This window comes from Lissotriton helveticus, chromosome 7 (genome assembly GCF_964261635.1).
Source record: "Lissotriton helveticus chromosome 7, aLisHel1.1, whole genome shotgun sequence".
NCBI lineage: Eukaryota > Metazoa > Chordata > Amphibia > Caudata > Salamandridae > Lissotriton > Lissotriton helveticus.
The window spans coordinates 910,233,027-910,250,522 of NC_136068.1; the positions used below are offsets into that span (position 1 = coordinate 910,233,027).

Here is a 17,496-nt window from a genome sequence, read left to right on the forward strand (position 1 = left end):
CAATGTTTTGCAATTGTTTGTGGCGGATAGAAAAATGTCATTCGATCTGCCATTTGCAGATGCCAAAACTCTTATTTTTGGGTATGTACCTCTTCTGTAAAACTGCTTAAGGCTTTCAAATGACCTTTCCCCTCATAGAGCTACTTGTTACTTGTGTCCTGGTACATTATTTTTGCAATAATCAAATAGACCTACCCTATTAAATTAGGCTGATATGCCTTCAAGTAGGCCAGGTTCAGAGCAATAGAGTATTTTCTACCTGAAGGATGTAGTTGCAGTTCTCACTGTCATAGCGCATGGTACATATCTAATCAGATTGCACAGTCTTTCAAAAAGAGTACACAATTAGTAAGTTTTACCAAGTTGCATTGTCCTAAAATAAATGATTTCCTCGCACTAATTCATTGAAAATTGTGTGCTTAGTTATGTCCAACTCCGAGGGCAAATATTTGAAGCTTAAGCAATAACTTTCGCAACAAGTGGCCCTTTTACAATGACACTGTTCTCCTGCTGTTGAAACACATGCTCCTTCAAGTTAAACAAGGGCTTTATTTTGAACACAATGAAGGTATGTGCACTTATGTACTTGTGAAATAGATCGGATTAGACATATATCATTGGAAGCTCTCAGGAAGAGTCTCTGCTTCTACACACTGAACTTCCTGTGTCACAAACCCTGTTTTGGCTGTGGAGGGGGACACGCAAGATGCCCATTTTCTCTGCCACGGGCAACAGCACTTCAAGAACGTCAATTCACCAAAATGCCAGAAGTAGCAGAAGTGAAATCAAACACCCTTTAAATGCTCATGACATCAAATGGTTGCCCCATTTCCAATGCTTATTCCTGAACGACCACCTATTGGGTGCTGAGGGGCTAAGGGAAGGTAAGGGAGAGCAGTGGAAGCTATGTAAGGCAAACATGGATCTTAATAACCTACTTACTTTATGCACAAGCTCTTCTCTTCATAAATCCTGATACCGGGGATTGCTAAGGACAAGCCAGGGGGAACTGATGTGACCCTAGGCTGCCCATACTGAAAGTCCTTGAAAGAAGTATTGCGTTTGGTGCTCTATACAATACTGTTCTTTGGTTTTGGTAAAGGGCACATCTTGTCACTGGTTAACTGACTGTGAGTGCATGATTATTTCTTTAATGCCTACTGACTGGTTGCAGCGATTAATGGCAGTGACCTGAGGCAGACTGAATCTTGAGCCCAAAATAGGGGGAAAAGGATCTCTGTTTCAAGATAGCTACAATTGTGTGTTAACACTATTAATTTTACTTTGCTCTCCTATTTCGATGTATAATAATTCTTTGATTAAATCCTATAGGGTTAATATAGGAAAGCAAAACGCATTTGATGCATGCAAAAAATTGCAATGTGTTCTACAGATCGACACGCTAGGCTTTTAGTCTTTCTCAAAGCGTTCTAACACGTTTGCATTTAAAGATAAGTTAGAAAAATCCTACATGTTCTTCAAAACATATTCGATTGGGTCGTTATAGAGCTCATCCGGAAAGGGATCATTAATTGTGATTGAACTCTAACAAGTGCTTCATTTATGGGAATCTTAGACACCTTTCCAACCATTCTGTGCGTTGCGAAAGAAATGTGCATAATATAGCGATATGTGCACGATTCTCAAGCATTTTGACACAGCAGTGATTGGACGGGGCACAATTTATGCAACAGATGAAAGTGCTAAGAGCTTTCTGTAAAAAAATAGATAACATTTGTTCATGACATTATTTCATGTTCTCCAATGAAACCCTAAGCATCTGAAGCAATTTTGTCGGAAAGTATACAATGCGGACATATTCTTGAGGGAAATTTAGGTTTTTGCAACATTTTCGGCAGGAGATGCACGGATTTGAACATTTGCACCTCTCTCTTGAAACCCATTCTGCAAACAAGTCAAACACACTTTGACTTATGTCTCACACACTACCTAATATTGTATCACTTTGCTCACTCTGGAATTAAAAAATACCTATCCACATACTGTACCTGAAGTTCTAGACTGCTTTGTAATCTACATTTTTTTGTTATTCGATCGCATATCTACACTGTTAAAAATAAAATGCCATCAGTCCTTTGTGGGTTTGAGGGGCCTTGTGCCCACATTTTAGTGACCTTGGGCGCAGGGGAAATGTATCAATGTCACACATCATTTCCTGTAACTGAAAAGACACACATTCTTAGAGAGAAATTCTGCTTCATGAGAAGAAGTAGGAAACGTAGACTGTTACTCGAGGCCTTCGCTGCTGCACATCGATATCAACTCACTTTTTGTGTTGGGCCATTCCACAATCGTAGTGGCTGCAAGTAACTTTTGGAAGTACTCAGTTTCTACTTTGTAGGAAGCACTGTCTTTCTCTGTTTAAGAATCAGGGTTCCCGTGCACGCGACGAAAGATAACACTGTGGTAACTGCAAGTGCTGACAACTTTTCTTTGATTTTCCTCAAATTTTGTTGGGAACAGGAAACCATCAATTTCTTTGAGACAGAGGCAATGCTGCAAAATGGGAGTACTCGGTCAGGAATTGAAAGCGTTTCCCAGCGCCATGGAACAGAAACAAAATGTCAGAGCGGGGCAGTCTATTGAGGAGGAATCATGGCTTTGAGGCCCGGATCTCGATTCAAGTATGTTGCCCAGTAGACCAAGTTGAAAGTGCCAAAAAGCAAGGGGAAGGCTATTCTGGACAGTCGATCAATTTTGCTGACACTGTTGAAGGTTTTCTTCGGCTCCGCTGGCTTTGGCTTGGGTTCGAGGGCCGGCTCAATAGCAGCACTTTTAGCAATGGTCGCTAACCCTTGGTCCCTGGCAATGTTAGGGTTGTAGCTCTGCGTTGCTGCCGCATACGTATTGTTTCTTTTCATAAGAGGGTCCTTCACTTTCTTTGGCTGGAGCAACAGAAATTGGATACAGTTATTACATGGTTCCATTATTGTCTTTACATTCTCATTGATATTGTCTAGACAGATGAATCAAAAATACCATCGACTTTCAGCGAGCACATCCAGGCCAGTTATCTGCACACCAATAAAACCACTGTAGAAAGAGGACAGGGCTATAAGTGATATTTCTTGTGGAATATAATATTACTGAAATTGTGGACTAGCCTCGTACTTTCCCATTCTTTAAAAGCACTCTAATCTTATTCCTCATAAGTCCCTCGACTCCATATTGGAAAAGGCAGCATAGTGATTTATACCTGTTTGGTTACTCATATGGGACCTATACACCACACTACCTTTAAGTGTCTAGCCCATAGCGCATACAGTAACTTCTGAAGAGAGGCAAAGGACAGCTTCGGCAATAACAGTCCCACATTTTATGTGCGTTTATTGAAAACATCTGTTTTTCAGTATGAACAGTGGCTCATAGCCTCCCCCCATGTCAAACAGTTGTTCCCGCCCACAGTCCAACAATTTTACAAATACCAGCATCTCCAGCAAATAAGGCCTTTATACAATGACTTAAGTAGTGGCAATGGGGATCACTATATCACTCACTCATATTCCCAAACCAATGTTACAGCCCATCAGTGTCAAAAATATATTCCATTGACAATGTATTGTCACTTCAACTTTTACTACATGTCAATTTACAGTAATATGCTCTTGTTATTTTTTCAGCTCAATTAAATACATGCACATTTGAAAGATGGTTTGAATTGTATATGATAGGACTGTGAGAATGAGTTTATTGAGGTGGTGGAATAACAAAGCATATATACACCATCATTCTACACAGTGAGAGCAGAAACTCGCACTGTGTGTTTGCTAGGTTCAGGTTTGGCATCAACATCTTTGGGAAAATTGTTTAGAACAAGAGAGTAAAAATGTTCACAGGCAAGTAAACACGTTTTTCTTAAAACTGAAAATATGAATTTGGGCAACGAGGCATTTTTGCTTTTGTTTGTGCATCTTACTAAGAAAGATACATTGGCTTGAGCCCAATTAAATTGTTCTAAATTATTTCAGAGAAGAAAATATTTTACCACTATGTTGATACAGAAAGAAATATGGAAATGGATAGCTGTCAATTGTGATTTTATATGTGAGCACACCATACAGTTAGGGTTCTTGGGAAGGCACAGTAAGAGGGGCTAATTACAATAAAAAAACAATCTATCTGTACAATATACTAATAGATAACCAGATACTCACGATATGACAAAAGATTATTGAGGGTATCATGTGCCTTGTGGTTCCATGCAAAGCAATGTTTAATATTGGCTGTATAGTTCTGATAAGTCGAAGAGGTATTTTGAGGTATTGAAAAGAAGGGGGACTATGACTCCACTCTGCTTTGGTATAATCAGTGTCCTGGCTAGCAGTTTGGGGTGCTCTAATACCTCTACAATAAACCTCGATAATTGGACAAATAGACTTGTGCCTGCATTAGAAACACACAAGAGAAAATATCCTTGGCAGGTACTGACTAAAATTAGAGAGTAGAGCAAATATTTCAATGCTGAAGCCAAAGTAAAATCTCAGTATGAGAAAAAAAGAATTTTTAAAATGTATTTGCATCGGAGATTGTGGATCTTTTACCATGGTTTTCTCGTTGGATGTGTGTTGGAAACAGTGCACATTAAGTTCATTGAAACAAGGAAGGGGGTTGAAAACGTACAGTCAAAGGTACAATATGGCAACTCAGAAAAACATAATTACACTTTATATTCTTAAAATGTCAAAGTGATCATGAACCAAAGTCTCAATGCTTGTGCCCAGCTGAGGGTGTAATTCAGGAGTCTATTGCATTTGGAGTAAGACAGAAGCATTAGTCTAGTTACAACAGTTTAGGCCACGAAGAGATGGCTGTTGAGTGATCCATTCTTTCAATTCTCCTTCTTAGGAGACAACCAAATATCACCTTCCAAGGCACTCCTGGTCCACAGCAGAGATACGTACAAGATCTTACACATGACCTGAATATAGGAAGCATTTCATTTTCACTACAGTGTCAGAAGCCTACAGCTTCCCAGTTCTACATGGATTGCCACAAAGACACCAGCCTAAATATGGCAATAAAGAGTGAACTTTGTGTGAGGCAACTCAGCCTTAATGAGTAACCTAAGAAATGCAGGTACACAAAGTCACCCACATCAAGCAGAGGCTACTGGGCATGAGTGAAAAAGAAGGAGGAGGTAAAGGTGAAAAAAACAGAAGACTTGGCCTCGAGAGTTTTTTTTTTTTTTTTTATCGAGCAGCATGGGAAGAACCCAATGACAAAGCAAGCCACCAAGGTTATTAAATTGCTACTGGGCATGAGACAAACCAGAAAGTTTGCACTTCTAACACAGTTTGTCATGTTTTTGATCTATGCCAGAACTCATGTTAGGCAATATCAGATCTTTCACTGCTTCTGGGAGAATTCGGTAACACACTCTTCTCCAAATCGGATACAAGGATTGTCACTGGAGCATGGCCAATTTGTAGAGAAACTCCTGAAGCTGAATGCTGCATGTTTCAAGTCTGTCGGGCACCAGACTTAATTGTTTTCTAACTTGGTCTCCATACATTGTATATTTCAGTGCCAGGAAGCTTCCTATGAAGCTGCAGCTGTGCTTTATAAATATAACTTCATTCATTCATACATTATCAGCAGCATGGCACTCTTACATCTCAACAGATTTAATTTGGGACAGTGGTAGGTTAACTTTCACACCATCATGAGCGCCCACATAGCTCCTGACTCCACTTCCTATGGAGTTTCCTTTTCTATTGGCCTCCTTCGTCAAAGGAAGGTTAAACTGGACGTCATCAAATGTGGGCGCCGACACCCACTGCACTTGATCCCAGGTTTCTCTTGCTGATTCACCAAGTATTTTAAACCTCTGCTATGCATGTTTGGATTGGAAACCGTGAATGTACCTAATCTTTGTTTCACTCTTAAAAGGAGCTGCCAGCTGAAGGAGCAGGTTGATGCAGGAGTGGACAGTGAGCGACCGGACGGCCTGATGTCCTGACGCTGCTCTTCCTGCCACGCTGTTTCACCTCGTCAATTGCTACATGCTCCAAGGAAATTAAAGGTTATTGGTTTCACCGGAATAGAGGAGGCTTTACTGAGAGGCTGAGCAGATGCAGGAAATCCTAAGTGAAATGACTCGTGTACTCTTTCCTTCTTAGAAGGAAATTACCCCAGGGAGCTCCTGTAAATGCATGCTGTGAGGGCAAAGTCGCAAAACAGCAACAACCATTTGCAGTGGGGTTCTCCAACTATTGTGTTTAACTCTCTCTTCTTCCTCTTTCAGTTCACCAATGCTCGAAGGAAATCTGGCGGCTGATTGGTTGTGCTAGAGAAATGGTACCTTTAACAACTAAGCTGCACAGATGCCATAGCACAGTGCATGCGAAGCTCACAAAGCCCGCTGCCAATGGGCCATGTTGACTTAAAAACAAGACCCGGGGTTGTGGCTGCGTTGTTGATAAGAAATACATGAAATCAGTAAAAGACTATGAGGAACAATTTAACACAAGAAACTAAACGATGGTACGAGGATTGAGATTAAAATATGATAACAAAACAAAATAATCATGAGCCATTCATACCACCCATCATATTTTTACCACTCGAACTGACAAGTTTGTTTTTAGATTACCTTTTCAGGAACAACACTTTTGCCATCCCAGGCATAGCCTCGCTTTGTGAAGTAATTTACTGTGGCAAATTCAATCAGAGCTGAAAATACAAAGGCATAGCACACTGCTATGAACCAGTCCATGGCGGTGGCGTAGGCTACCTTGGGGAGAGAATTTCTTGCGCTGATGCTCAGTGTTGTCATTGTGAGAACCGTTGTAACTCCTGCAATTCAGAACAGAAATAAAAGAAGCAAATGTAAAGGAGTTCTTTCAGTTATGCATAAATGTAGTTTGTCCAGGTTGTTCTGTAGTATGATACTTAAGCCCTGACCAAGCCTTGTGCCTTGCTGCAATCTCAGTGGTCAATCTATGCAAACATATCGACCAGACAATTAAAAGAAATATATACATATATTTGAGATTCACGCAAATAATACAATGGGAAATGCATTTCACTCAGCTATCCACAACTCCACGTAAGAATATCCTTCGACAGACAGGTTAATTCTTAGACCTATCCTAAACATTTTACAGTCAGTTATTTTGATCCGTAATGCCCGGCCACTCTTAAGGAAACAACTGAGATATTTGTGGTTTGAGAGCTCTAATTGTGTATTAATTCTAACTATTGTGAAGGTAAAGTCCACATTTTGTAAAGCGCACAATCACCCGTAAGGGTCTCTAGGCGCTGGGGGCCGTCGGGAAGATTAAGCGAGCTATTGCCCAGAGTCACATGGTGCTGGGCTAACCTGCCGCCGGAGCCGGGGATCGAACCGTGGTCCCCAGATTCCAGCGTCAGTCGCTCTGGCCGCGGCGCCACACCTCTCCCATGCGCCACACCTCTCCCATGCGCCACACCTCTCAGGTGAAGTCATATTGACAGATACTAGGTTAAAGAGGTCCTGGGATCCCTGTACTGGATGGTATTCGGCAGTTTAAGAGCAAATATTTTCGGATGATGTTTACTCGAGGCTCGGGACCTCTTAGGCCTCAAAAGTGATTCATGCAAACTGTTTCCTGAGTTAGTACTCCTCCATTAAAATTAGGAAAAACAAAGAGAGGAAAACTCGGGTCCTTTATTGTGAAACAACTTGTTGTGTTTATTTTCAATAAGTCTTCTTGTCTAGTCAACCTTCAACATATGCCATGAGTATTATTATTTGTGTTTTAAGTCAGGGGGGCATGGTACAGGGTCAATCCCGCGTCAGTGCTTCTCACTGGGCCCAGTGAGAAGCACTGATGCGGGATTGACCCTGGACCATGCCCCCTGACTTTAAACACAAATAATAATACTCTCAGCATACATTGAAAGCTGACTAGACCATAGTTGTTTGAAACTACAAATGATCCTCAAGATGCATAACTACCCTATAACAAAAGTCTTGAAAAAGCCCTGGTCGACTTGACCATACGGGCGAAACACGTGTCGGCTGACATCCTTTGATCAATGTGTTTCTGAATTCATTGGATTCTTTTAAAGAAGACTTATTGAAAATAAACAAAATAAGTTGTTTCACAAAAAAGGACCCAAGTTTTCCTCTCTTTGTTTTTCCTAATTTTATTGGAGGAGTACTAACTCAAGAAACAGTTTATGTCAAGTCATATTGCTAGTATGTTTGACATTTGAGAACTAACAGAAATACCTTGTGGGTACATAAAGAAAGTAAAGTATGTAAAAGGAATTTTTTGTAGATGGTGCAGTTGTGGTTGCACGAGGCAATTCAGAAAATTTGAAGGGCAAGAACAGAAACATCACTGCATCTGTTGCTGGACTTCTGCATACGAAGGTGAATAATTAGGTAAAATGGAGGCAGAAATGATCTGAAACTCCAAGTGCCTGATTCCTGGGAGAGAAAATGGTTTACAGGTTTTTCAAACTATGATGAAATTATCAGCACCACCACCCCCCAAAAGAACATCACGAAAGGACCAATAAAATTACACTTGTTTTATTTCTCTTTTCCTGCCGAGTCTTGGGGGCAGGTCCTTGGGGGTATTAGCACTGAGGGGAGTGGTAGTGAACTCCCTTCACTGCGCATTATGGTTTGGCAGGCCGTCTCAACCCCCCAGTCTGTTTTGGAGTGCTAATTGAGGGTGCTCAGGCCAATCCTGAAGCTGCTCTCATTCTGGGAGCCTGTGCCTGAAGAAGAGAAGCAGAAGAGTGCAATGTGTGATGTGGCTGGCAGAAGATCATTTAAAAAAAAAATCTAATATTTTTTTAGTTTGCACCCTCCCTTCGTGACCCCTATGCCTTAATTTACCCCGCTACCCACCCGCCCCTCCACTCATCCCAAACACCAGCTGCTAATGAAGATACTTTTTTTTTATATTAATACTAACCCTGGGGGTAGTTCGCGAAGTAGTGCTACGCCAAGCTACGCAAAGTACACTTCGCACTACGCGAGCTACGCATAGCACTACGCGAGCTGCGTAGTATGCTCTTCGCAATCATTGCACAGTGCCGGATGCTTGTCCGCACTGTGCAATCACTGAAAACGGCATCTTGCACAGTGCGAGATGTCTTTTACTGCCGCTCAAGTAGATTTATACTTGAGCGGCAGCTTTTTCAGCGCAGACTGGTAATTTCTCATCGCAAGCGGTCGCGAGCATACGTGACCACTCGCAATGAAAAACCTGACCTCCCCGCACTGAGAAGCTTGCCGGGAGGTTTATTTTCCACGCTCGCAATCGGCAACTTGATGTTGCTGATCGCGAACGAGGAAAAAGTCTCGCCGGGATGTCCTTTTGCTTGCTCGCGGTCGCCAACTTGACGTTGAGGACCGCGAGCAAGCAAAAAATGACTGCTGCACTACGCTACACGTGTTTGCACTGTGCTACGTGCAATTCACATAGTGCAAAGTAGCACAAACTTCGCAAACTACGCGAGATAGCGTAGTGCTTTGCCCAGGGTTAATTAATACAATTACAATGCATAATGCTGGCAACAATTTAATGGAGACCTAGAACTCAGACATCAGCCTTGAGTTTCCAAGATGACATAATGAAATTATTCTTAAATATGCATCTAATGTGGACACTTCAATACTGCATATCAAAGAAATACAACTGTATCACTTTTTACAATTTCTACTGATGCTTCAACCTAACGTCCCCTCATATTCTATTTCATTAATATGCTAGAATTCAAGTATTGCCGTCCCCTGGAAATTCTCATTCTTTTCAGAGAGAAGTCAAGTCATATTTTATCCCTAAAGAAACTCATTCTTACAAATGTAACTACAAGATTATAGCTAGGCTGTAGAACACTCAAAATCACAATTCCTCCAGCACAGCCAGTGCTTCCAAGGAATTTACAATAGAATGCCTGACAGCTCGCTGGAATGCAATGGCAGAAAAACCAGTCCTCCTAACCAATAACTACCTGAATCTATGACCTACCTTCTTGCCTAATTCACTTAATCATACATTTTGGCATTTTCCTTGATACTGAATTTAGTTAAATGCCCCCATAACTCTAGGGTCAGCTCCTGCATATTTCAGCTCAAACGTCTAAAAATAACCTGTTGTTCCCTCAAAAAGTCAGGATTGATAATGGACTCTGGGTTGTGAGCCCTGGTCAAGCACCAAGCACAGATTCTATTCAGGGTAAGGCACAAGCAACCACACATTATCCTGTGCTCACCCACTGGTAGATTGGTACAGAGCAGTCAGGCATAACAATGCGTGAAGTATTTGGGCAAACACCAAACAGTAAAACAACAATAACACCTCACAAAAGATTACATATCAGGTTAGAAAAATTGAATAAAGACCAAAATTACAAAAATCCATTTGGTAAAACCAGAGATATTGAATTTTAATGTTTTTAGAGTAAATAGTGCCGAAAGGTATAAAGTGTCAACTGTGGATATATGGTCGCACCAGTCTGGGACAAAGTCATAAGTTCAGGCTTACCACAATGGATCGTGGGCTGGCTACAAAGACCCATTTAGGCCCACTAAGCAGAGTCCCTTCTGGTTGCGTGGTTCTACATTGAAGATGCGTCGCACAGTTGATACAATGCTTTGGTTCCAAGATGCTCAGAGGTTGTATTGCGAGGTCCTGTTGCATTGTCATAGAGCATCCCAGCAATGAGAGCTTGTGATGCTAAGCCCGGAGTTTGGGATGCATCGTTTAGTAGGGGCAAAATGTCGGTTCCAAGGACCTGCAGAGCTGTGATGGGGAGATTAGCATAATTATTTAGGCAACCATCAATGGAGGATGAAAGGGCCTGTGCTACAGAGGCATCGCACAGCAGCAGTTCCAATGCAGTGTTAGGCTGAGATGCGATGCAAGTCTTTTGTAGTGATTCCGAACTACCCAGTGCAGCAATGCACCAGTTCTCCTTTGGTTTGTGCCAATCAGCATAGGAGATGTGTCCGTTCCTCTGGATCCACAGAGGCTGGCAGAGTACCTTAGACCAACTTCTAAGGGTCTAGGAATGGGGGTCACCACTTGACAGGGAAGACTCACAGATAGCACAATCCTGGCGCACATGAAAGGATGATAGAAGCCTGTTAAGTCCTTGCGGCTTCAATCCGGTGGTCAGCTAACTAGCCCTTGAAGTTACTTTGGACTCTGGGTTGTAGTGATGCAGGTCAAGTCTTACTCATACAGGCAAGAGGGCAGCAGGCAGCAGGCAGCAGGCCTGCACAGTGATGCAGCAGTTCATTCAGAGCCGTAGTACAGCTGAGTGGCAGTCCTTGTGGCAGCACAGCAGTCCATCTTCCTGGAAGAGTGTCCACAGGTCAAAAAGTGTATTAAAGAGCTTGAGTCTAAAATCCTTCTTTTATACCTAGTTGTGCCTTTAAAGTGGGGAGAAGTATTCTATTCCCTGGCTCCAGACTAACTACAGGGGGTATGCAGCCCTTTGTGTGGGGAGAGGACACAGCATATTCAGGTGTAAGTGGGGCTGTGCTTAGCTCTTCCCTCAAATGCTTTGAGTGATGGCCCATCCAGTCACACCTAAGCTCCCATTCTTTGAGTATGTCTAGGAGGAATACACAAAGCACAACGGCAAACTACACCCTTTCACGAGACCAGAGACAGGCTGCTGGCACCAAATTGCTAAGGCAAGAAAATGCAAACTTTCTAAAAGTGGCATTTCCAGAATTGTAATTTAAAATCCGACTTCACCATAAGTTAGGATTTTAAATTAGGATTCCAGAGACACTAAACATGAGTTATTGCTTCCCATTTGGAATTTACACTTATAACATGTAATAAGGCACCTCCAATGTTATCTTATAGGGCAGGTAGGCCGTGCTGTAGTAAAAAACAAATGTAAACGTTTTTCAAAACCAGGACATGTAAAACTTAAAAGTACATGTCCTACTTTTTAAATACACTGCACCTTGCCTTTGAGACTGTCCAGGGCCTACCTTAGGGATAACTTATATGTATTTAAAAGGAAGGGTTGGGCCTGGCAAAAGGTTTATGTTGTCAGGACAAAATGGAAGTTTAAACTGCATACCCAGGCTGTTAGACATGTCATTCTTAGGGTGGTCTTCCCCCAAACACTTTGCCTGCTTACCTCCTCTTTTTGTTTATTCAATTTGTTGGCCATGGAACTCAGCACACTTAGCCACTGCTAACCAGTGATTATGTGCTTCTCCCGTAAACATAGTAAGATTGGTGTATACACAATTGGCATATTTAGTTTGCTTGTAAGTCCCTTGTAATGTGAAATTCCATATAGCCAGGACCTGCAAACTAACTGCTACTAGAGGGCCTGCAACACTGATTGTGCATTCTACACAAGTAGCCTGTCCAACCTATCTCAGGCCTGTCAATACAAGCTTCTGCCAGGCTTCAAACTCCAATTTGTTTATTATACATAAGTCACACCTAAGGTAGGCCCTTGGTAGCACATAGGGCATGGTGCTGTGTAAATAAAATGTAGGACATGTACTTTTAAGTTCTGCATGTCCTGATAGTGACAACCACCCAAATTCATGTCTCACTATTGTGACTCCTACTCCTCTCATAGGCTAACATTGGAGATTCCCATAATACGATTTTTAAGCTGTAATTTCTGATTCAAAAGGAGTAGCTGAATCATGTTTTATATCTTTGGAATGGTAATAAAAAATCCTCTTTACTGGTAAAGTTGAATTTAACATTGCTATTTTAGAAAAACACTTTTCAAAAGTGGACATTTCTCTGATCTTAGCTTAGCTCTGTGTACAAGGAGCCTGTCTCCAACAAACGCCTGGGCTGGGTGACAACTACACTTTGTGCATTCCCTCTAGACAGCCACCAACACAGGAAGGTTAGGTGAGACTGAGTACTGATATGCATTCATCTGCTTTCTGATGGCTCTTCCTGGGCAGGAAGGGAAGGATGGGCAGACACTCACATCTAACTAGTAATGGCCTTGCCCCACATAAATGGTTGATTACCATTCACAGATAGTCTTTGTTAGAACTGGGGATCTCTAATTGGCTGAGGCAGTTACCTTAGTCCAAATAGGGACCCTTGCTTCTAGTCAGGGAAAGGAGAGACACCCTCTTTGATAACCCCTGCTCGCCCCCTGGCAGCTTGGCACGAGCAGTCTGGCTTATCTTCAAGGCAATGTGTAAAGTATTTGCAACCACACTCTCAGTGACACAGTGATAAAACCACAAATGGACCCCACACTGATGTATGAAAATAGCAGTATCTTTATCAAGAAGAACAATACGGTAAGACCAAACGATAAAAATCCAACATATGCGTATTTGTAATATTTCACTTTGACGGTTATTAGGCCAACAAACACTTGTAGGTTCTTGCGGTATTAATGAGCAGTTCACGATGTTCAAATGGAGTCCTAATGCAATGCTATGCAGTTCATAATGCAGTTCTTATTGCCAGACTAATGCATTTCGTAATGCAAGAATAATGCAATCCTCAATGCAAGTAATCAGGCAGTTCGTAATGCTAGAATAACGCAATCCTCAATGCAAGTAATCAGGCAGTTTGTAAAGCAAGAATAATGCAATCCTCAATGCATGTAATCAGGCAGTTCGTAATGCAAGAATAATGCAATCATCAATGCACGTAATCAGGCAGTTCGCAATGCAACTATAATGCACTCCTTAATGCAAGTAATAAGGCAGTTCATAATGCAAGAATAATTCAATCTTCAATGCATGTAATCAGGTATTCGTAACGCAGGAATAGTACAATCCCTAATGCAAGTAATAAGGCAGTTCGTAATGCAGGAATAATACCAGGCCAATTGACGCGATTAGCGCGGGCACTTCTAGGCCCTAACCACTGACAACAGTCTTGAACTATCGAGGGCAGCCCCAGTACTGCCGGGCAGGTCCAGGCCGCTTGAGGACTCAGCGCGTCTAACGCGATGCAGCGGGAGAGAGACGGGAGCACTCCTGTACTCCTCCTGCATTCCTCCCCAGGCCACACACACTTGCGGCTCCCGACCGGAGTCCAAGCCTTACCTGGTGGATGCGCTGCCTCGCTCTCTCTCTCTCTCTCTCTCCCAGCTCATCAGACGTCCTGCTGGGTGCTCCCAATGACGATGCAGCTCCGATGCAAGGTGACGCTGTAGCAGGACAGGTAACGGTGCTGCCTTCTCCGTTGCTGACGATCTTGGGCAGATTCCTCTTGCGAACAACAATCATGATTATCTCATGACATGACTTCCTTAGCTTTATGAAATCCTTTAGCACGTTGCAGCTCGGGCCGGCGATCTTCATCCACAGCCTCAGTTACGATGACGGCTCGGGCCACAAACAGCTACACAGGAGCGTGGACGATGATTCACGCTGCAGGGGCACTGCAGTCACGGGGCACTTTCCAACCAGCACCACGGACACCACGGCAGTCTCAGGCTGCACACACTCAAAGCGTCACTGAGACTCAGTTGGGCTTCAGGCCACACAGTCCTGGGGCAATGCTTACGGAGGTCTCAGGCTGCAAAAAAGCAGATGCACACAGCGTCACTGAGACCCACTTTGAAACTTTGATGTTCCTGAGTTTCCACAACAGGGAGCCAGCTCTCCTCATGCCCTTGGAGACAAGTTACATCGGGACACAGCACACAGCAAAGTCCCTCAGCCTTTCCTTAGTTAAATCAGCAAAGTGCAGGCCAGCCCCAGAACACACAGCAAGGGTTAGTCCTTCTCTTCAGTCTCTTCAGCTGTTCTTCCTTGGCAGAGGTCCAAAGCTCAGGGGTTACAGCTCTCATAGATATATCACTAAATGTCTTTGAAGTCTTTGTGTTTAGGGGGCACTGACCCCTGCCCAAACCAGTTCTGGGTGACTTCCTGCCAGTGGCATCTTTTTCCTTTGACACTGGGGGTCTGGTTCCTCAGGAAACTCAGCAGGAGGAGGAACCATTATTTTATGGCAGCAGCCCAGGCCTCTCCACATCCAGGGGGCTACTCCTCCCCGTACACTTCAGATGCAGGTCAGCCTGTTGCTGTCTCACTTGCCCCGCCCCTGTGTCAAGACACTTCCCAGATCCTTTCACATTCAAATCCAGACTGTCAATCCACAACCATGGCAGAGGCACACAAAACTGGTAGAACAAAAAAAACAGCCACATCTAAAAGCGTGGTTTATAAACACCCAATGCAAAAACCACCTACACAAAAAGATGAGTTATTAAATTGTGAGTTCAGGCACACTAAACGTCACCTCTCCATCTTAAACCTATGGGAAGATAGGCTGGAAACATATTACACAGCCTTCCCCGTTCTGTCCTATGGGCAAGATGACCTTGCAACAGTGAAAAACGAAATGGGGAGTATTTCACTGTCAGAACATGGTACACACCTCAGTACATGTCCTACCTTTCACAGACACTGCACCTTCCCCTGGGGGTACCTTGGGCCTACCATAGGCGTGTCTTATGTGCATGGAAAGGGAAGGTTAACGTCTGGCATGTGGGTACACTTGTCAGTCAAACATGACAGCAAACTGCGTGCAGGCACGGCAGTGGCATGCCTGAGTTTTCTCTTTAGGGCTCCTTGTATGGGTGGCACAATTAGTGCTGCAGGCCCACGAGTGGCATTTGCATTACCAGCCCTGGCACACATAGTGCACTTTACTAGGGATTTTACTAGTAAGGCAAACATACCAATTATGTACAACCAATTACATAATACTTTATAGAGCGAGCACTTGCACTTTGACACTGATCAGCAGTGGCAAAGTGCCCAAAGCATCTAAGTTGACAACACTATGTCAGAAAAAAGGTCAAGGGGGAAGGCAAAAATGTTAGGGAACTTTAGCCAAAAAGGGCCAAGTTCAACAGTCTCGAACCAGGGCTGAGGAAAAAAAGATACCTGTGAACTTCAAATACCCTTCTTTGAAGTCACCCCCTCTTTAAAGACAAATTTGGAATTAAGCACTAGGCTCCTGGCCCCACCAAATCAGACACTTCTGGAGCAACAAAAGCACTCTCTCAGAAGAAGCTATGATTGGCATATACACTAACCAAGTGTTTGTATTCTCTTCCTCCCTGGGCCATCAAAAAAGGACACCTAGGATGAATATGCTAGAGACACAAGGAGTCACTCAAATGAAACTTTTCATGGTTCCTCAAAGGATTTATTCTTTTAGGTTAGAGATTGAACATGAAAGTATGTGGATTTCTAAAAAATCGAGATGTACTAGACCACTGTCTTAATTGCTACCAGATTACAATATGCTGATATCAGTGATCATACACATTAATGCCAAAAACATGTGAAATCAATTTCCAGAAAGGTGAATTGTGAATATGATTTGCTCTCACCACAGTCTGTTTGTACACCAATTCCATAAGTGCAACCAACACTGTTTGTTGACCAGGCACCCTTTTGTTGGAGCTCTTGAACATATGTGATCGTGCAACAGCCACTATTTCTATTGTCTGTGATTGGAGGGAAGGCCTAGTTGCTGCAAACAATATACACGGTCTGTGTATGGTGGAAAGATCTATCAATTATATAAGTTGAAAGAGGATAAATAATTGCCCTGCCATCAGATATGTTGATGGAATAGCATTAATTATTATAGAAATGTAATCACTGGAATTAGTTAAGTGTATGTTAACATACGCTAGATAGCAGAATGTTGTTAGAAAATGGTCTTTTTTGCATAGTCACCTCTAGGGAATCTCTGCCACAACGCTGTGGGGCACCTACCTGCTAGACGTCTTCCTGCCCCTGGGGCCCTGACGCTGTAGGTCTCGCCGCTCGCCGCTGCCGCGTTCCTACATCTCGCGGCTGGTGGCGGCTGGAGACTACAGCTCCCAGAGGGCAGTGCGACCACTTCCAGCCACTTTCTGCCGCTGCGCGCCCGGAGGCGCTACTTAACAGGACGCTCCCTCGGTGGAGCGGGGGAATCTCTGCCACAACGCTGTGGGGCACCTACCTGCTGGACGTCTTCCTGCCCCTGGGGCCCTGACGCTGTAGGTCTCGCCGCTCGCCGCTGCCGCGTTCCTACATCTCGCGGCTGGTGGCGGCTGGAGACTACAGCTCCCAGAGGGCAGTGTGACCACTTCCGGCCACTTCCTGCCGCTGCGCGCCCGGAGGCGCTACTTAACAGTCCGGGGACGACCAGGGACGGGACGGGCCACCCCCCTTATCCTTGTGCCGTGAGTACGTTCAAGCGGTATATAGTGACACTTTCATCGATTTTTAAAATATTCATTGACTGTCTCCTGACTTATCGCCACCATGTCCATACAATCCACTTTACCTGATAACTATCTGTTGAAGGTAGTAAACAGAATAAATACGGATAGGAAGAAATCTCTTGGGAAAAGCAATATGGAAATCTCCCCTTTAATTGAGTCACCGAACCTTAATATTGTGGACACCAATACACCCAGTGAACATGCTACATCTACTGTGGACAAGAACAGTATCGCTGTAGATACCAATGAGGTTATTAATCATGGGTCCATAGC

General features: G+C 43.3%; 1 protein-coding gene across 1 annotated transcript in view; it reads right to left on the reverse strand.

Moving 5' to 3' along the window:
* Nucleotides 1–565: 565 nt before the first annotated feature.
* GABRA1 (gamma-aminobutyric acid type A receptor subunit alpha1) overlaps nt 566–17,496 on the reverse strand; it is a 516,827-nt gene continuing 499,896 nt past the window's right edge. The window contains exons 8-9 of the mRNA XM_078650719.1: nt 6,614–6,816; nt 566–2,906 (exon numbers count right to left, since the gene is read on the reverse strand). Coding sequence (XP_078506845.1) covers nt 2,601–2,906; nt 6,614–6,816 — 509 coding nt within the window. The 3' untranslated portion in view covers nt 566–2,600. The remainder of the gene's footprint in view (nt 2,907–6,613; nt 6,817–17,496) is intronic.